At 45.3% G+C, this 18989-nt stretch overlaps 1 protein-coding gene across 1 annotated transcript in view; it reads right to left on the bottom strand.

Annotated features, from left to right (window-relative positions):
- Positions 1-1750: 1750 nt before the first annotated feature.
- Positions 1751-18989, bottom strand: part of HMGXB3 (HMG-box containing 3) — a 72273-nt gene continuing 55034 nt past the window's right edge. The window contains 4 exon segments of the mRNA XM_040345010.1: positions 1751-3169; positions 3947-4156; positions 4432-4548; positions 5130-5263. Of these exon segments, the coding sequence (XP_040200944.1) occupies positions 2693-3169; positions 3947-4156; positions 4432-4548; positions 5130-5263 (938 nt within the window). The 3' untranslated portion in view covers positions 1751-2692.

The following is an 18989-nucleotide window of genomic DNA, read 5'->3' as shown; positions in this document are numbered from 1 at the left end:
ATTATTAATACTTTATTAAAAGTATTTGTAATACATTTTGACTTCGTATTAGCCTCTTGCAATCCCTGTATAGCAGAGCTAAGATTGGAAAAAGGAGAAGCAGCATAAGCAGCCAATATATGTGCTACAAAGCTTATGTGCTAGGAAGGAGCTTGCCAATAGGAGGAGAGAGCAGCGTAACAGATTGCTATGCTCATCAGGGTGCATCTTCTTTTTTCACTGTCCAGTCATTGGCTGATGATGGGAAAAGGTCTGCGAGTGTTATGCCCTGTACACACGACCGGTTCATCCGATGATAACGGTCTGATGGATTTTTTCATCAGATATCCGATGAAGCTGACTTTCATCAGTCTTGCCTACACACCATCAGTTAAAAAAACGATCGTGTCAGAACGCGGTGACGTAAAACACAACGACGTGCTGAGAAAAATTAAGTTCAATGCTTCCGAGCATGCGTCGACTTGATTCTGAGCATGCGTGGATTTTTAACCGATGGACGTGCCCACAGGCTATCCTTTTTTTCGGTCGGTTTTTTAACCATCAGATAATTTTAAAACCTAGTTTTTTCACCGATGGATAAAAAAACGATGGGGCCCCCACACGATCGGTTCGTCTGATGAAAACGGTCCTTCAGACCGTTTTCATCAGATGAACCGATCGTGTGTACGCGGCATTACTGAACTGTGGCATCGGAAAATCAGGTGTCCTGCCTTGCTAGACATGGCAGCTCTATGTTGGTAGAGCTGTGTAAATCCCAGGACTAGATAAACAAATACAAATCCTTTGGCAGGCAAAACAACTTATTTGTATTTGAAGTGACAAGTATCTATTTCTAACGCGAAAAAGTACCTTCTATTGGTTTTAGCCTCCTCCAGTTGACACTGAAACATGTATCCGTATTAAAAGATTTCTCATCAACTCCAATGACGAACATAACGTTTTGGATTTCCATTACTTTTGGTTCCAGTGACAAGTGTTCACTAGAAGTCTAGAACAAATATAGAGGACAAGTCTCTCCAGAGGACATACACATGAAAACAATCTGACAGAGGTTCTGACCCTTCCACACTCTGCCATACACTAAAAGAAAGAAAAGTTTTCACTAGAGATGCACTTTAAGGCTAGCAGCAAGTGAGCACGTGTAAGGAAAAGCAATGTAAACAGTCAAAAGTGCTACATAGAACACACAGTATACAATATTAATATGTTAGTAATTAATTGTTTTCATATTTTTTGCTTCACAGCCCATTTAAGCTGTGTGCAATACACATAACGAACAGGGACCAAAATAAAATATGTAGCGAGTGTATTTATACATTTCTAGAGTAAATACTTGCACCATACGTAGTCCAACTGGTCATTGCCTTATGAATGAGCTTTACCCCACAGGCCATAGGAATGAACCCTGAACAACGGGTTTATGCAGATGATCATCTGAAACCCTCAGAACAGTATATATATATATATATATATATATATATATATATATATATATATATATATATATATATATATATATATAATCTGTATACGGTATATATATATAATGTAGGCTAAGACACAACCCCACCAGCACTCCGTACAATAGGGCAGATTTTTCATCTGCTGAAGCCAATACTCAAATCGAGATCAACATAGTCCAATCTAGAACTAAAGGAGAAGAAGACAATGTAACCAATATGGTGTCAGATTTGATTTCTTCAGTTAACTGGCTCATGCATCTGGCAATATTCTGCTTGATCCAATCAAAGTAGGAAAAGAGATATTTAATGACGGACTTCGTGGGCTATTGCTTTTTATGAAAATTACATATTATATAACAATGCAATAAAAAAAAAAAAAAAACATTTATAGAGACAAGTACTAAGTAAACTTGTACCTGGCAGTGCAATTTTCCGATTCCGAGATCCTGTCAGTATCCCTGTATTATTGTTTGCAACACCAATCATATATTCATAATTGACTTCGCATTTGTTTTTACCCAAACACACATTTTAAAACACAGAGGTGGTAACTGCTGCACAATCTAAATGATCTTGATACAATCATGCAATACTCTCACTCTTATGTACATAAAATGACTGTAAGGCCATAATTTTTTACTAATCTTTTGTGCTAAATGAGCAGAAACAACCCAAAGCAGCACATTCCAATTGTGTCACGTGCAATTTCACTGGATGTGGTAAAAAATGTTCAGTAGTCTGACTGCTACTGGAGTGACTAGAAGTCTTTGTGTACAGACAAGGCCAGGGGTAGATTCTAAGAGGATGGATGTACCACTTCTGAACACCAAAGGTAAATTCACAAAAAAAAGCAGTGAGCTGAAGTAAATGTATCCCAGCCTGTTCTAGATCTCGGTATAGTCCCACTACAGACATAGAAGGCACCATATGTCATGGGCTATACTAGACAGACACATCCTAGAATCCAAAAACAATATACACAAAGAATTCTAAAATGCTGTCTGATACAGAGCACAAGAAAAAAGTGCATTTTGCCTTGATTCCTCACCATAAAGGCAGTTTTCACATCATAACTTTGGCAACCAACTCATTAAGACATTGGTTCACATGTTCCTTAATGAACGTGCAGTGGAACAGAGGCATGCTCATTGGGAGAGCTGATTGTCTCCATTTGTTCATCAGGAAATGTTTGGAATCCCTGTAGTGCAAGATACCAGTGATAGGTAGGTTCAAGCAGAGCTTGTTTGCTCTACTGTAATGTCCTCCTCCAACTCATCCCCAAGCTCCGTCTTGATCTGTGCCACACCAAGCCGGTACAGAGTGTCTCTGATCACCACTTCCCCAGGCTGACAAGTCTGCACAATGTCATGTATCTGCCTGTTCACAATTTCACGACTGGTGAGAAAGTCAATCAACCTGTTATAGAGGTAATAGTGTGTGGCGTTCTCAAAGTTTATGGAGTGGTGGCGGATGTTGCTTGTCTTACTGTCTCCAATGGCTGTGATGATGGCGCTGTATGGCTCCAGCTCACGACAAAGTAACAGAGAGTGGTGACGACAAGTGGGGTCACAGGTTCCGTTTTGTTCCGCCACAGCATGGACAATTCTACGGGATGCTGATTTGGTCACAGGATGCTGAATAGAGGGCTCATTTCCCATCATATCCATGTTATAATGTCTGTCGAGGAGCTCCGGACAAGAAACATACTAAGATAGAAAAAAAAAAACATTTTTAAATTTAAAAAATATATAAATTATTTTTATATACGAAAAAAAACAAGAAAAAGGGAAAGGTTAGTGTGACATATCATTCAGTCATACGTCAATAATAAAAAAAATATTAACCACTTGCCGACGGCTAGCCATCATATGACGTCTTTGGCCTTTGTGGGGGTATATCTGAATGATGCCTGCAGCTACAGGCATCATTCAGATATCGGCTTTTCAGCCGCTGATTTCCTACACCGCTTGATCATTCTTACGGGTGGCGAGAAAAGACGTCCCCCCTCCCGCCACTTCTACCGACTCACCTCTGTGATCGGTGAGTCAGAGAACGGCTCCGCCGGCCCCGAATGTTTGCCATAGAGATTTTCAGCGGACCAGATGGTCGCCGGAGTCTCTATGATCGTCGGAGGCCAGGCGCGATGTTATGACGTCACGCTGGGCCCCTGCATTCAAACAAATGGCACCGCCTCGGTTGGGAAGCTGAGATCTTTCTTTTTATGTCAGGCTTCCGAGCCTATTGGTGAGATGTGGGGTCTTATTGACCCCATATCTCACTGTAAAGAGGTGCTGTCATGCCATATTCCTAAAAAAAAAAACTGACAGGGGTTATAACCACACCTTACTCTACCAAAAATGAAAAAATAAAATGCCCTTAATTCTACATTAGTTTAGCATGGTTTTCAAAATATGAAAAATGGAACTTTCAAAATTTCTCTCATCTTCTTGTTGGCTCTTCATTCAGTTATAAATCGTACTCACCTTTGGAGACTCTGATGGATCAGAGAAGCATCCTTGATTTTTTCCCCACATCTGCTTCGCCAGGTTTCGGCAGCAGAGATCGGCACACAGAGCCACCTGCGTGGCCATGTCCACTACGTACACAGGGGGCCAATGACGTGAAGACGCCAAAAGGTCAACATGATCCCGAGGACTCTCCCCACGCACAATGTACTTTGAGCCGCACACCACCTACAGTGACACAACAGTATGTGGTCAAGAAGCTGGACAGAGAAATTTTACATAGTACCATTCATCGATAACATTCTGAGGCTTGTACCAAAGCTGCCAAGAAAGCAACATAATAATTCATCAGACACTAATGGCCTTAGGTAGGAAGTGCAAAGCTCCCAGTAAAATTATATCACAAAATGAGATCTTACATACTTTAAAAAGGAACACTTTTTTCAGTGCAAATAGTACAATTTACAAGTACATTGCAAGTCTAAGATTTTTAATTCAAGTACCTGATGTGGGCAAATTTTGTAAATCTTCCCTCCAGTTAAATGAGATGGAGGCTGCTTGATCTGTGTCCCGTTCTGTACAAACTCTGAAAGGGCCAGGATTGAGTAACACATGCTGTCCTATACACAGAAAGAAATACATAAAGACCCAAAATACACACTAATATATATCACACAGTTTTAGCATCCATGTCTGTAACTATGGGAGATGAAGGGAACAATGCACACATGCCAACAGAGTGAGATTTAACCTCTTGCCACCATGTAATGCATATGTGCGCCAGCAAAGAGGGTGAACTTTAAATCTTGCATGCATAAATAAAAGGCTGAGGTTTCCGGTGCTGAGAGTGTGACCAAACTGTGACAGACCAGTCATGATCGGGAGCTGGCGGGAGGGGCTCCTGATCAGGTGACCAATGGGACAACCAATCGCAGTGATCGGGAACGTCTGGCCCCCCCCCCCCCCCCCCCCGGGCATAAAGACCCAGTTAAAGGGTAGCCAGGGCTGAGTGGGGAGGGGTTAATGGAAAATAAACTCCCACACAATTGATTTGTCTACAATGGCATCCAGTAGAGTAGCCCTTATGGAACTAAGTGTTAAAATACACTTTACTCACGTGTTTGCATGAGTGGATAAACAGTAAGATGAGAGTAAACGGTCTTCTTACGATTAGTCAGAAATGACAAGAGCCAGAATTTACCTTTGTGTCTGTAACATGCCAGGGAATGCCACAAAGTGTCAGTATTCTCTGCAGCTGTTCAGTGCCGAGCGTGTTTAGGTCATCCAGTTTCAGGGTGCCGTCATGGAGAAGTCTGGCCAAAGCACTGCCATTACCTGCAACACCACACAAAACAGTTACGGATTATACCAAACCAAAACACAATTCATATTTTTTACCTCTGAATCCAACTATGCATCATTATTATTAATTTCCTTTGCCCTACATATGCTGTAGCGCTGCAGAAAGTGAAACATACAGAACAGTACAACCGACATAAAAAATTACGAATGAGAACACTGACCAAAAAGGCATAGACAGAAGTGGTACATGCAATTAGCGATGGTCACATTGCAGACCACAGTGTAGGGATGGGAGAAATCAGAATAGGTCAAATGGTCATAGAAATGTATTAGCCTTGCTAAAAAAAAAAAAAAAAAAAAAAAGGATTTTATGCTCACCGTAAAATCTCTTTCTCTGAGTTCATGGATGGACACAGCCTTAATCTTGACATAGTGGGATTAACCTATCTTTAGGAGTGACTAGGCAGAAGTGTTAACTTCAAAGCAGAACCGCCCCGTCCAGGGTGCGGTCCCACTGATTATATCCCCTCAGCCTGCACCAAACAATTCAGTTCGTAGCAAGCAGTACAGACAAAGAGGAGTGGGTGCTGTGTCCATCCATGAACTCAGAGAAAGAGATTTTACAGTGAGCATAAAATCCTATTTTCTCTTTCGTTCATGGATGGACATAGTGAAATGTCCCAAAGCAGTGTGAAAATGAGGGGTGGGAACATAAAAATAAACTTCACCCCAAAACAGAGCTCCTCAACTGAGGATGTGAGCGACTTCTGACGCTGCAGCCAAGCTACTTGTTCCTCCTTGATGGTTGACATATGCCACAGCCGTGGCGTTGTCCGACTGGACGCCCTCGTAGCGTCTGAGACCATGTGGAGAGGCACAGCCTGATCGACTGAAGTTCCAGGACCTTGATCGGCAAATGGGAATCCTCTGGAGACCAGCGACCCTGGGTCGACTGAACCCCTCAGACTCCCCCCACCGGTAAGGTTGGCGTCCGTCGTGATGACTATCCAGTAAAAGGAAGGAACGACTTCCCACACAGAAGTGCCGGTGAGGTCAGCCACCAACAAGGGAGGCCCTGACCAAGTGGCTCACCCCGTTTAGATAATCCAGGCATGAAGGGCGCTTGTCCCATCTGGACAGAACTTCCTTCTGTAGCACCCGCGAAAGAGATTGCGCCTATAATACCGCCTCGAAGGAGGCCACCATGAGCGGAGTGACGACCCTTCTGGGATGTCAACTACCGCACCGCAGCCCAAAGGGTCCGCAACTTTTCCACAGGGAAGCAAACCTTTGCCTCTGAGGAGTCCAGAATCAATCCCAGATATACCAAGCATTGAGTCGTTACCATTACTGACTTCTGAATGTTCAGTAGTCACCCAAGTGTCTGATGGTCTGATGTTATAGACACACTCACTTCTAATTCTGAGGCTGAAGCGGCCCTCAGAAGCAGGTCGTCCAAGTAGCCCACGACAGCGATGCCACGTTGTCTTAGTAGGGCGAGCATTTAGGGCAAGCACCTTGGTGAACACCCTTGGTGCCGATGCCAGGCCAAAGGGGAGAGCCACAAATTAATAGTGGTCTTCCCCGACCGCAAAGCGCAGAAGTCTCTGATGCTTTGTGCATATGGGAACATGCAAATAGGCATCCCTGATGTCCAAGGATGCCAGAAAGTCCCCCGGCTGGAGGGCAGTGACGACAGAGCGAATCGATTCCATCCGGAATCTTGTACCTTCATGAAGCAATTGAAGGCCCTGAGGTCCAGAATTGGGTGAACGCCCTCTTTCTTTGGTACTATAAACAGATTGGAGTGAAAAAAATTTGTTTGGTGGGCGAGATAGAAGTTCCATCTTTTACACTGAAGACTCTACGTTGCAAACCCACCGGTCGGGGACCTGACATGTCCACCGGGTCGCAAATTCGCGAAGACGTCCCCCCACCTGAGAGATGGGTCGGGGCAAACCTTCATGCGGATGTAGCTTTGTCTGCAGGTTTGTTGAGTTTGCGAAACCAGGGACGTCTCAGTCCCTGAGCAGGCGCTATATCGGCCTGTGGTCTTTTACCCGCCGTACTGGGCGGATGAAAAAAACAATTGCGTGCGGTAAAGAAGGGCTCTTGCCTATGGCGTGGCTTCTTCCCCCTTTTTGGACTGTGGGAGCAGTGTGCTCTACCTCCTGTAGCATCTTTAATTAGGTCATCCAGGGGAGTTCCAAAAAGTCTGTCGCCCTTAAAGGGCAAGTCCATTAGTGCTTTCTTGAAAGATTGGTTGGCGGACCAAATCTTAACCAAAGTAGACGGCGTAACGCCACCGCCTGACCTGAAAGCTCTGACCAGCAGAGGAATAGTGACCAAGGCTGATTCACAAATGAATTTTAGGCCTTGTACTAGTAAGTCAGCTAGGGCTACCTCGTTCGAGGAAGCCTGATGCTTGCAAACCATAGAGCAGCATCTTTGCCCCTTCCGTGCGTGTCAGACACCAGGACCCAATTATGGTTGGGCATACCGTCAACACACGACCGTGTACAGGTTGCGGGTGATCGCCTCAGCCTTCTCGTCCGCAGAGTCTTTGAAGGCGGGAGCCCCCTCCACTGGTATGGTGGAACTTGTTTAATCTGGACACAGGAGGGTCCACTATCGGGGGCGAGGTCCATCTTTTCAAGAAACTCTCTTAAAGAGGTTTTCTGGTCCGCATCTTCAGATACCTCAGGGCCAGGGTCATGAGTGCTTGCTGGACCCGGCAACGCATCTGAGTTGTCCCCAGCAGATGGCGGAGGGAGGGGGCGCTTTCTATCCCCTATTCTCCCACGCGCTGCTTCCACCTTGGCTATGAAGGCATCTAGGATTGCTGCCTAGCGTCCACCGATAAATCGGGTGCAGGGGCATCAATTGCCAGCTCAGGTGTCTCAGGGGAAAAAGCATCTGCTTCCGACGCCATGCTGTCCACACACCTGATACAGGGACCCCCAAACAAGTAACCCACGACTCCTGGCTGTAGCAGAGACGAGGGGTCCCCCCCCCCCCCCAGAGGACTCACCACCCAGGAACCGTAACAGATGGTTTAGCTAGCAAAGCTGCTGCCTGCAGAGGGTGTCTGTCGATCTGTGCTCTCCATAGCTGGGATCGAAGGCTGTTTGTGGGGCTGCGATTTTTGTCTCAGTCGCAGCGTGTATCTGTTCATCTGCCGTTTTTAAAATGGTCTGATCCATGGTACAATGGCCGCTGATCTGACACTAGAGGCCAACAGGGCAGAAAACCACGGTGCAGCAGAGTAATGCAGCAGTCAGTACACCTCAGCAGAAATCGCCAAAAAAGCGGCTTACAAGATGGCCGCCAGTGAGAATACAGCATGGACACCAACCTGGGTGTCGACAGCATGGAGCAAGACACACAGAAAGCAGAATCTCTTATGTGGCTTTATACATTGTGCAAGTAAAAAAATACAGCATGGACACACCAAACATGGCCGCCGACAGCATGGAGCAAGACACACAGAAAAACAGAATCTCTTATGCGGCTTTATACATGGTGCAAGTAAAGAAATACAGCATGAATACACCAAACATGGCCGCCGACAGCATGGAGCAGAACATGCAGCTCATACACTGATTTAGTGACTTATGGTTCCCCAAATGAAGCTCCCCAGAGGAACCCCTGCCCAGCAGCTAGCTCAGAGAGCCTAGAAGAAGGAGGAGGGGGGGAGAAGGGGCATAAGGCCCTTTACTCACCTCTCCAAGGATGCCCAGCTCTGTCTTCTTGCTAAAGCAAGGTAGTAGCTACTTAACCTTCCTGTGGGTTTATGCTGGAAGCATCCTGGACAGTGCATCTTCCGCATGGTAACGGAGATGACTGTCGGCCAGGCTACTGCGACTAGGCCCTGTAGATCGGTCTTTATGCAAGCCCTGGATTGTATAGCTCACCAGCCACCCGTAGAGCGACGGGCATGTCATGGATGACCCAGCGCACAGCTATGGTCGGCACACGCTTGATGGCCGAAACTGGGAAGAATACAAGGATCTGGGATCCAGCCTGTCGCCCAGTCGGCAGTTGATTGAAGATTGCAGGAAAAAAACGTAATAAAAAATCCAAAAAATTAATCTAAACTAAAAGCCTCAAAGCCAAGGGCCTGAAGAGAGCCATGTCTTCTCCTTAGACTAGGCAGAAAACCTGAATTGTTTGGTGCAGGCTGAGGGGATATAGTCAGTGGGACTGCACCCTGGGCAGGGCGGTTCTGCTTTGAAGTTAACACTTCTGCCTAGTCACTCCTAAAGATAGATAGGTTAATCCCACTATGTCAAGATTAAGGCTGTGTCCATTCATGAACGAAAGAGAAAAAATATTTTGATGGTGTGCCTAAAAACCTGAGGTTTATGTCATAAAAGCATGATGCATACATTAATTTACATCATTGTGTTGGATTGCTTTATCAGCTGACATTACTGCTCACGTTATCTTGATGACTTTTACAGTATTTGAATGCATGCGTCAACACTCTGGAAACTACTACTACTACTACCTGGTTTTAACTTTGAATTTCAGTGAGTTGTCCTTTGAGGAGAGCAGAAAAAAGAGCTTCTTGTGACAGTGATAAAATAATGCTTTAAGAGATCAACTAGCAATAGACAGTTGATGGAGAGTGTGAGGAGTCTGAAGCATTATGGGTGGAACTGTACATGGGTGTGAGTATTACAAAGGTTGGCAATGAAGTTTTTTTTTTTTTTATAGACCTCCCAGTGTTAGTGAGGAGGTGGAGACTCGGCTCCTTGCACAGATAGAAAGTGCTGCAAGGGCGAGGATTTTAACTACCTGGAAATAGACTGGTGTAATGGAACTGCGGGGACAGCCAAAATTAATTCTATAAACATATTACAAGACAATGTTATAGTGCAGTTTATTGAGGCCCTGACTAGGAATGACGCTCTGCTGGAGCTGGTAATCTCAAACCATGCAGAGCTTATTACCAATATTCATATAAAAGAGCATCTGAGTAGCAGTGACATGATTTCATTTAATGTTAGCTGTAAGCAACAAACACATACCGGTAAGATAAAAACACTTAACTTTAAAAGAGCAAATTTTCCAAGGAATTTGGGCATCAATGGACACAGAACAGAAATGGGAATTCTTCAAAAAGAGATTGTATGTAAACTCACTGGAAAATATATTCCCATGGGCAATACGTTTAAAAGCCTAAAAATAAAACCTATGGAACGAACGACAGATTGCAAAAGATAGGACCAACCCCAAACAAATCTTAAAATATATTAATAGTAAAAATGTCAGGTCTGAGCATGTAGGCCCTTCACAAAATAATCTAGGAGTGGGTGACTGGAGACAAAGAGAAGGAAAAATTTATTAAATACTTTCTTCAGCTCTGTGGGCTAGATTCACGTACCTTTAGGCGGGCGTAGCGTATGTCCTATACGCTACGCCGCCGTAACTTTGAGAGGCGAGTATGGTATTCTCAAAGATTTTGCGGCCGAAGTTACGGCGGCGTAGCGTATTAGGGCCGGCGTAAGCCCACCCAATTCAAATGTTGAAGCTGTGGGCGTGTTTTATGTATATTAAGTGTGACCCCACGTAAATGACGTTTCAATCGAACGGCGCATGCGCCGTCCGTGGACGTATCCCAGTGCGCATGCTCCAAATCACGTCGGCAAATCGTCAATGCTTTCGACATGAACGTAACATACGGCAAGCCACATTCACGGACGAGTTACGCAAACAACGTAAAACTTGAGAAATTTGACGCGGTTCTGACGTCCATACTTAACATTGGCTGCGCCATCTTTTTGATGGTTTATCTTTACGCCTGAAAACCCCTTACATAAACGGCGTATCTGTACTGCGATGGCCGGGGGTACATTCGTGAATAGGCGTATCTAGCTGATTTACATATTCTAGGCGTAAATCAGCGTACCCGCCCCTAGCGGCCAGCGTAAATATGCTGTTAAGATACAACGGCGTAGGAGACTTACGCCGGTCGTATCTTAGCAATATTTAAGCGTATCAGCTTGAGAATACGCTTAAATATACGACGGCGGGGATTCGGACTTACGGCGGCATATCTACTGATACGCCCGTTGTAAGTCTACCTGAATCTGGCCCTGAGTATACAAAGGAGCATTTGGGAGCTCATGTCCATAATGGGGGTGGTAGTGACACAGCCCCAAATGATCCACAATGGCTCAAAGTGATAGGGTCCAGAAATATTTAGACAGAATAAAGGTGGATAAAGCACCTGGACCAGATGGCCATCACCCACGGATCCAAAAAGTATTGAGCTCTGTCATTTTAGAGCCATTGATTCAAATTTTTAGGGACTTGTTAATAACTGGAATGGTACCACTGGATTGGGGCCAATGTGGTGCCCATATTTAAAAAAGGGATCAAAGTCTTTGCCAGGTAACTATAGACCTGTTAGTTTAACTTCTAAAGTCAGGAAGATACTGGAGAGTTTAATAAAAGACCACATAGTTCTGGCTGGAAAAAAATATTTTAAGAAACAGACAGCATGGATTCACGAAAGACAGAAGTTGTCAAACAAACCCGATTTATTTTTATGAGGAGGGAAGTAAACCCTTGGACAGGGGGGTGGCTGTGGACGTGGTATACCTGGATTTTGCAAAAGCAATTGACACAGTTCCCCAGACACGGCTCATGTGTCAGGTAAAATGTACACGGAAAGATCAATATGTAAAATTGATGGAAATCTGGCTAAATAGATAATGGTTAATGACTCTTACTCTAATTGGTCTAAGGCAGGGGTCGGCAACCCGCGGCTCCGGAGCCGCATGCGGCTCTTTTAAACCTTTGCCGCGGCTCCGGGACACCTTTTGCGGCCAGCGGAGGACTTTACACAGCGATCCCGGAGTTAACAGTTCGGGCGCGCTGTGACAAATGTCCCGCCCTCCTCCTGCTAGAAGACTAGCTCGTGTGATAGAGCCAGTGTGCTGTCTGTCACACAAGCTGGTCTAGAGGAGGAGGGCGGGACATTTATCAGCGCGCCAGTGTGGGGGAGCATCGTGACACAGCACAGAACAGTAAGGCTGTGAGGGGCTTACAATGAGGGGGCTGGCTTGCGATGGTGACAGGAGCCAATTATTTTTTAATGATAATGATGGGGGGGGGGGGGGGCTGCCTTGCGATGGTGACGGGAGCTATTTTTTTTTTAATGATGATGATGATGATGATGGTGGGGGGGGGGGGGGCTGGCTTGCAATGGTGAGGGGAGCTGATGATTTTTTTAATGATGAATCATCATTAAGAAATCATCAGCTCCCGTCACCATCGCAAGCCAGCCCCCCTCCCACCATCATCATCATTAAAAAATCATCAGCTCCCGTCACCATCCCAAGCCAGCCCCCCCCCCCACCCACCATCATCATTGATGATGATGGTGGGGGGGGCGGGGGCTGGCCTGCGATGGTGAGGGGAGCTGATGATTTTTTGATGATGATGATGATGATGATGATGATGATGATGATGATGGGGGCTGGCATGATTTTTTAATGATGATGATGGTGGGGGCTGGCATGATTTTTTAATGATGATGATGGTGGGGGCTGGCATGATTTTTTAATGATGATGGTGATGGTGGGGGCTGGCATGATTTTTTTATGATGATGGTGGTGGGGGCTGGCATGATTTTTTAATGATGATGGTGGGGGCTGGCATGATTTTTTTATGATGATGGTGGTGGGGGCTGGCATGATTTTTTAATGATGATGGTGATGGTGGGGGCTGGCATGATTTTTTTATGATGATGGTGGTGGGGGCTGGCATGATTTTTTAATGATGATGGTGATGGTGGGGGCTGGCATGATTTTTTTATGATGGTGGTGGGGGCTGGCATGATTTTTTAATGATGATGGTGGGGGCTGGCATGATTTTTTAATGATGATGATGGTGGGGGCTGGCATGATTTTTTAATGATGATGGTGATGGTGGGGGCTGGCATGATTTTTTTTATGATGGTGGGGGCTGGCATGATTTTTTAATGATGATGGTGGGGGCTGGCATGATTTTTTAATGATGATGATGATGATGATGGTGGGGGCTGGCATGATTTTTTAATGATGATGATGGTGGGGGCTGGCATGATTTTTTTATGATGATGATGGTGGGGGCTGGCATGATTTTTTTTATGATGATGGTGGGGGCTGGCATGATTTTTTTATTATGATGATGGTGGGGGCTGGCATGATTTTTTTATGATGATGATGGTGGGGGCTGGCATGATTTTTTTATGATGATGATGGTGAGGGCTGGCATGATTTTTTAATGATGATGATGATGGTGGCGACTGGCTTGTGATGGTGAGGGGAGCTGATGATTTTTTTATGATGATGGTGGGGGCTGGCATGATTTTTTGATGATGATGATGGTGTCGGCTGGCTTGTGATGGTGAGGGGGCTGATGATGATGACGGTGAGGGGGCTGATGATTTTGTAATGATGATGGTGGGGGGGGGCTGACGATGGATAGGGGGGATGATGATTTTGTAATGATGATGGTGGTGAGGGGGGGGCTGATGGTGATGTAATTAATGATGGTGGGGCTGATGATTTTGTAATGATGATGGTGGGGCTGATGATGGTGAGGGGGGATGATGATTTTGTAATTATGATGGTGGGGCTGATGTTGGTGAGGGGGGATGATGATTTTGTAATGATGATGGTGAGGGGGGCTGATGATTTTGTAATGATGATGATGATGATTGCATTTGCTGGGCATGTGGAGGTGGAATCTTATCCGATATTGGGCATGTGGAGGTGGAATCTTGACAATATCAGATAAGATTCCACCTCCACATGCCCAGCAAATGCAATACTGTACAATATCAATTAGCAGTGTTATATTTGTTTTAAATGTCGCAATGGTTTTGCGGCTCCCAGTTTTTTTTTTCATTCGGAAACGGGTCCAAGTGGCTCTTTATGTCTTAAAGGTTGCAGACCCCTGGTCTATGGTTATCATCGGTGTACCTCAAGGTTCAGTGCTGGGACCCTTACTTTTACAAATCTTTATAAATGATATAGGGTCTGGGATTAAAAGACCATTTCTATCTTTGCAGATGACACTAAGCTATGCAGTGGAATAGCATGCTTACAGGATGTCTCCAATTTACAATCCAACATCAATGCACGGTTTAATAGGGCAACTGAATGGCAAATGAGGTTTAATGTTGACAAATAAAAAGTCATGCACTTGGGGGCTAAGAATATGCATGCATCGTGCATACTAGGGGGAGTACAACTGGGGGAATCAAATGGTAGAGAAGGATCTGGGGGGGTTTGGTAGGTCATAAGCTCTATACAGATATGCCTTGTTTAACAACTTACCTGTTTAACGATCATTCAGACTTACAACCAGCTCTCCCCACTTAAATGACGTGTTATAAATCATTGTTTTGTACAGTACAGTATTTGTGTTCTGTACTTATTCAAATTAAAACAACGCTATTGAGCTGGAGTTTTGTGTTTAGGCTTTTTTTGTCCACAATACAGTACAGTAGTTAAGAATGCTTAAAATATTGATAACTTGTGGCTCCTCGTTTAACAACCAATTTGTTTGGCGACTTGTTCGTTGGAACGGAACCTGGTTGTTGTAATAGCATGCAGTTTTTTCTTGTATTAAGAGAGGTATGGACTCCAGAGAGAGATATAATTTTTCCCCTGTACAAATGATTAGCAAGACCTCATCTGGAATAGGCAGTTGAGTTTTGGGCACCAGTTCTCAAAAAGGATATTGGGGGAACAGGAGAAAGTGCAGAGAAGGGCAACCAAACTGATAAGGAGCATGGAGGAGCTCAGCTACGAGGCAAGATTAGAGGAACTGAATCTATTCCCTCTTGAGAAGAGGAGATTAAGGGGGGATATGATCAACATGTACAAATATATAAGGGGTCCATATAGTGAACTTGGTGTTGAGTTATTCACTTTACGGTCATCGCAGGGGACAAGTGGGAACTCTTTACTTTTAGAGGAAAAAAGATTTCATCTCCAAATGCGGAAAGGTTTCTTCACAGTAATGCCGCGTACACACGATCGGTTTGTCTGATGGACCGTTTTCATCAGACTAACCGATTGTGTGTGGGCCCCATCGGTAATTTATCCATCGGTTAAAAAACTAGGAACTTGTTTGAAAATTATCTGATGGTTAACTAACCGATAAAAAAAACGATCGTCTGTGGGTACGTCCATCGGTTAAAAATCCATGCATGCTCAGAATCAAGTCGACGCATGCTCAGAAGCATTGAACTTCATTTTTTCTCAGCACGTCGTTGTGTTTTACGTCACCGCGTTCTGAAACGATCGTTTGACAAGGGAGTGACTGAAAAAAAAACTATTGCTTAACTAACATTGACAGATGAGTTGCAATATAGAACCCCAATTGAGATGTCTGAATAAGATGTCTGAAAAGTGTTAGGCCTCGTACAGACGGGCAAACATGTACGATAAAAACGGTCCGCCGGACCGTTTTCAGCGGACATGCCTGCCCGGAGATTTCTGTATGATGGCTGTACACACCATCATACACAAATCCGCGCGTACACGATACGCGGCGACGAGGCCGCGGCGACGTGCGCGGCCCTGGCAGTTCAATGCTTCCACGCATGCGTCTAAGTCATTCGACGCATGCGAGGGATGGCGGCCGCTCGGACATGTACGGTAAGTCTGTACAGACGACCGAACATGTCCGACGGACAGGATTCCAGCGGGCATGTTTCTAAGCAAGTTTAGAAACATTTGCCCGCTCGAAAACGGTCTGGCGGGCAAATGTACGCTGGAATCCTGTCCGCTCGGCTGTACAGACGACCGAACATGTCTGCTGAAACTGGTCCGCGGACCAGTTTCAGCAAACATGTTCGGTCGTGTGTACGGGGCCTTACAATACTCTGTACCAAAATTCAACAACATTTTTACTGTTTGTAAGGGGGTAAAAGGGGTGCAGGGAGAACACAAGAACAGGAGCAAGAAGGAGATGTGGGAAAGAAGAGAGTAGGGGGGGGGGGGGGTTTGGTGTAAAGGATGGTGGCCACTGAGGTTGCAATTAGGGCTACAGTGATGGCAGCCACCCTGGTCGATTGGGTGCTCGAAGTAGTTCACAGATACTGAAGTCAGAGAAACGGAACTGATCCCAATAAAACCACCTTCTTACTTGGACTCTCTGGGGCTTTGGGAGCCATAAGCGGGCTACAGAATCCAATTGAAATATATTAGCTTAGGGTGGGGACGTGGACAGACTGTACAAAGATCCTGGCAGTGAACAAAAGGCTTTTGCAAACTTGTGGAAACATGAAATACATGCTGCACTGGTGAATAAAACCCCTGTTAGACTTACCGGTAACGGTATTTCCAGGAACCTTCCAGGACAGCTACTTGAGAGATGATTGGCTCCGCCCTCTACAGGAAACACAAATCAGATACAATTTAAAAGGCCCCTCCCTTTCCTCTGACCCTCAGTTGTTTAGAAGATCAAGTAAACCGCCATCAAAAGTGCACTCGGTAGAGGAAAAAAATCGAAACATAAAAAAACACCACCACCAGGTAAACAAGGTCGACCAGTGAAAAGTAGAACAGGTTGGGAATAAAGACGCTGTCCTGGAAGGTTCCTGGAAATACCGTTACCGGTATGTCTAACGGGGGTTTCCCCCCCACACCTTCCAGGACAGCTACTTGAGAGGATAAGCAAGATTCTATACCTTAGGGAGGGACAACAGCCTGAAGCACTTTCCTACCAAAGGAGAGGTCCTGGCTGGAAAGCATCTGAACTCTATAATGTTTTACAATTGCATGAGAGGAGGACCAGACGGCAGCTTTAGAAATTTCTTCCCATGATGCCCCCGCTCTTTCTGCCCATGATGTGGCCATGGATCTCATTGAATGAGCCCTAATTCTAGAAGGAGGGATGCGTCTCTTGCATTCCAACCTGTAACCCCTTTCTAACGTTTGAAGAATAAAGGAATTGTTGGAAATCTCCACCCATTCCTTGATGAAATGGGACAACCTTCCCCCTACCCCTATTCTGGCGTCACTGGGGATTTTTGGAAGGGGCTGAAGGAGCAAAGAGTCCCCCCTTTTTGCTTATCTTTGTTAAAAGACCACTTTTTCTTCGCCTGTTGGTTTTAAAATTAACCTTGCTCTGGAAACTGCGAAAAGGCTTCCTATTCTGTGGCTTATTTCTTAGAGAAGAAGGAAACCGCTTACTCTTCTCAGAGGAATAAGCTAGGACCTGTATCAAGGAGGAACCGAATAAGAGCTTGCCTTCAAAGGGGATGCCGCAGAGTTTGTTTTTGGAGGGAAGATCACCCTCCCAAGATTTGAGCCAGATAGCTCATCTGGCTGAATTAATGAGAGCAGAGGATCTGGCTGCAGCCTTTACAGAATCTGCAGCTGCATCAGCCAAGAAGGCAACTGACTTGGCAATGAGTGGGAGAGACTCCCTAATCTCCTCTTGGGGGTGTCAGATAAAAGAAGATCATCCAGCCGCTGAACCCATATGTCCAAATTCCTAGCCACACAGATGGATGCTATAGCTGGACCCAAGGAGAAATCTGAAGCATCCCAGGCCTTATGCAGCAAGGAATCGGCCTTCCTGTCCATTTGATCTTTCAGGACCCCTGAGTCTTCAAAGGACAGGTCTGACCTTTTGGACACCTGGGACATCCAGTCTAGGAAATTTACAGAAAGCCTCCTCCAATTCAGAATGAAAAGGAAATCTCCTTTTGTGCCCTTTAGACTGGAATAACCTCCTCTCGGGTTCCTTCCACTCTGCAAGAATCATATACTTAAGTGACTGGTGCACCGGAAAAGCTCTCGATTTCCGCCCCTGTAGACCCCTATACATTTTATCTTGTACAGATTGGACCAGCTGTGGCATCTCAATCTGTTCCAAGGTATATATTGACTGGAAAAAGATACTTAGAGCTACTCGTGTCATCCTCCCATGCGCAATCCCCATCAGATGAAGAACTTGGGTTCTCCCCTTCTTCCATATCAGAAGCATTATGAGAACTAATGGTCTCGGACACTAACAGAGGAAGGGATCTAGCCGAGGCTGAAGGCTCTTGAGCTATGGAACTAGATGGGGAAGGTCCCAGCCATGCTACTCTATCATTAAAAGGACCAGAAGGAGGACACAACCTCTTTCATGGAAGACATTAACTCTTTTAAAGAGGCAGTCTCTGAACTAGCTCTGATGGAATACAATCCTCACAAAATAGTTTTTTTATAACTATCAGAGACCCTGGCCCTATATTTCCTGCATTTCTGGCCTAGAAAAAAAAAGAAATAGGAACCATAAACAAAAAACTGTCCATACAAAAAAAGGTCCCTTGCTGTAGAACTACAGACAGGGGCTTACCTTGGGGGCAGTATGGGACCCGGAGGCTGCCGCTGGTTCCATCCAAGCAGGTGCTCCATCCTCAGACCTGTCCTCAAGCTCCAACAGGCGAGCAGAGATTGGCTGGAGAAAAAGGCTGCTGTTGTCCTGCTAGAAATGCGCCTGTCTGGCGTTCAGCAGATCGTTACCTAGGCAGCACGTCCTCAGTGTATTGCACCGTGCTCCTTAAAAAAACAGCACTCGGAAGTGCGTCACGTGACTTCCGTTCCGGTGCCATCTTGCTGCATTACCGGAAGTGCTCAGATGCCATCTTGGTACACCTCGGCAAAGCACGAGGAGGACAAGGTTCCACACAGCAGAGCTGGGGAAAAAAAACTGAAGGAAGTTGCCACCATTTCCTCAGCCAGGTAAGCAAGTACCT

This window comes from Rana temporaria, chromosome 3 (genome assembly GCF_905171775.1).
Source record: "Rana temporaria chromosome 3, aRanTem1.1, whole genome shotgun sequence".
Classification (NCBI taxonomy): domain Eukaryota; kingdom Metazoa; phylum Chordata; class Amphibia; order Anura; family Ranidae; genus Rana; species Rana temporaria.
The sequence above is the reverse complement of the archived record's forward strand: the minus strand, read 5'-3'. Positions and strand labels throughout refer to the sequence as shown.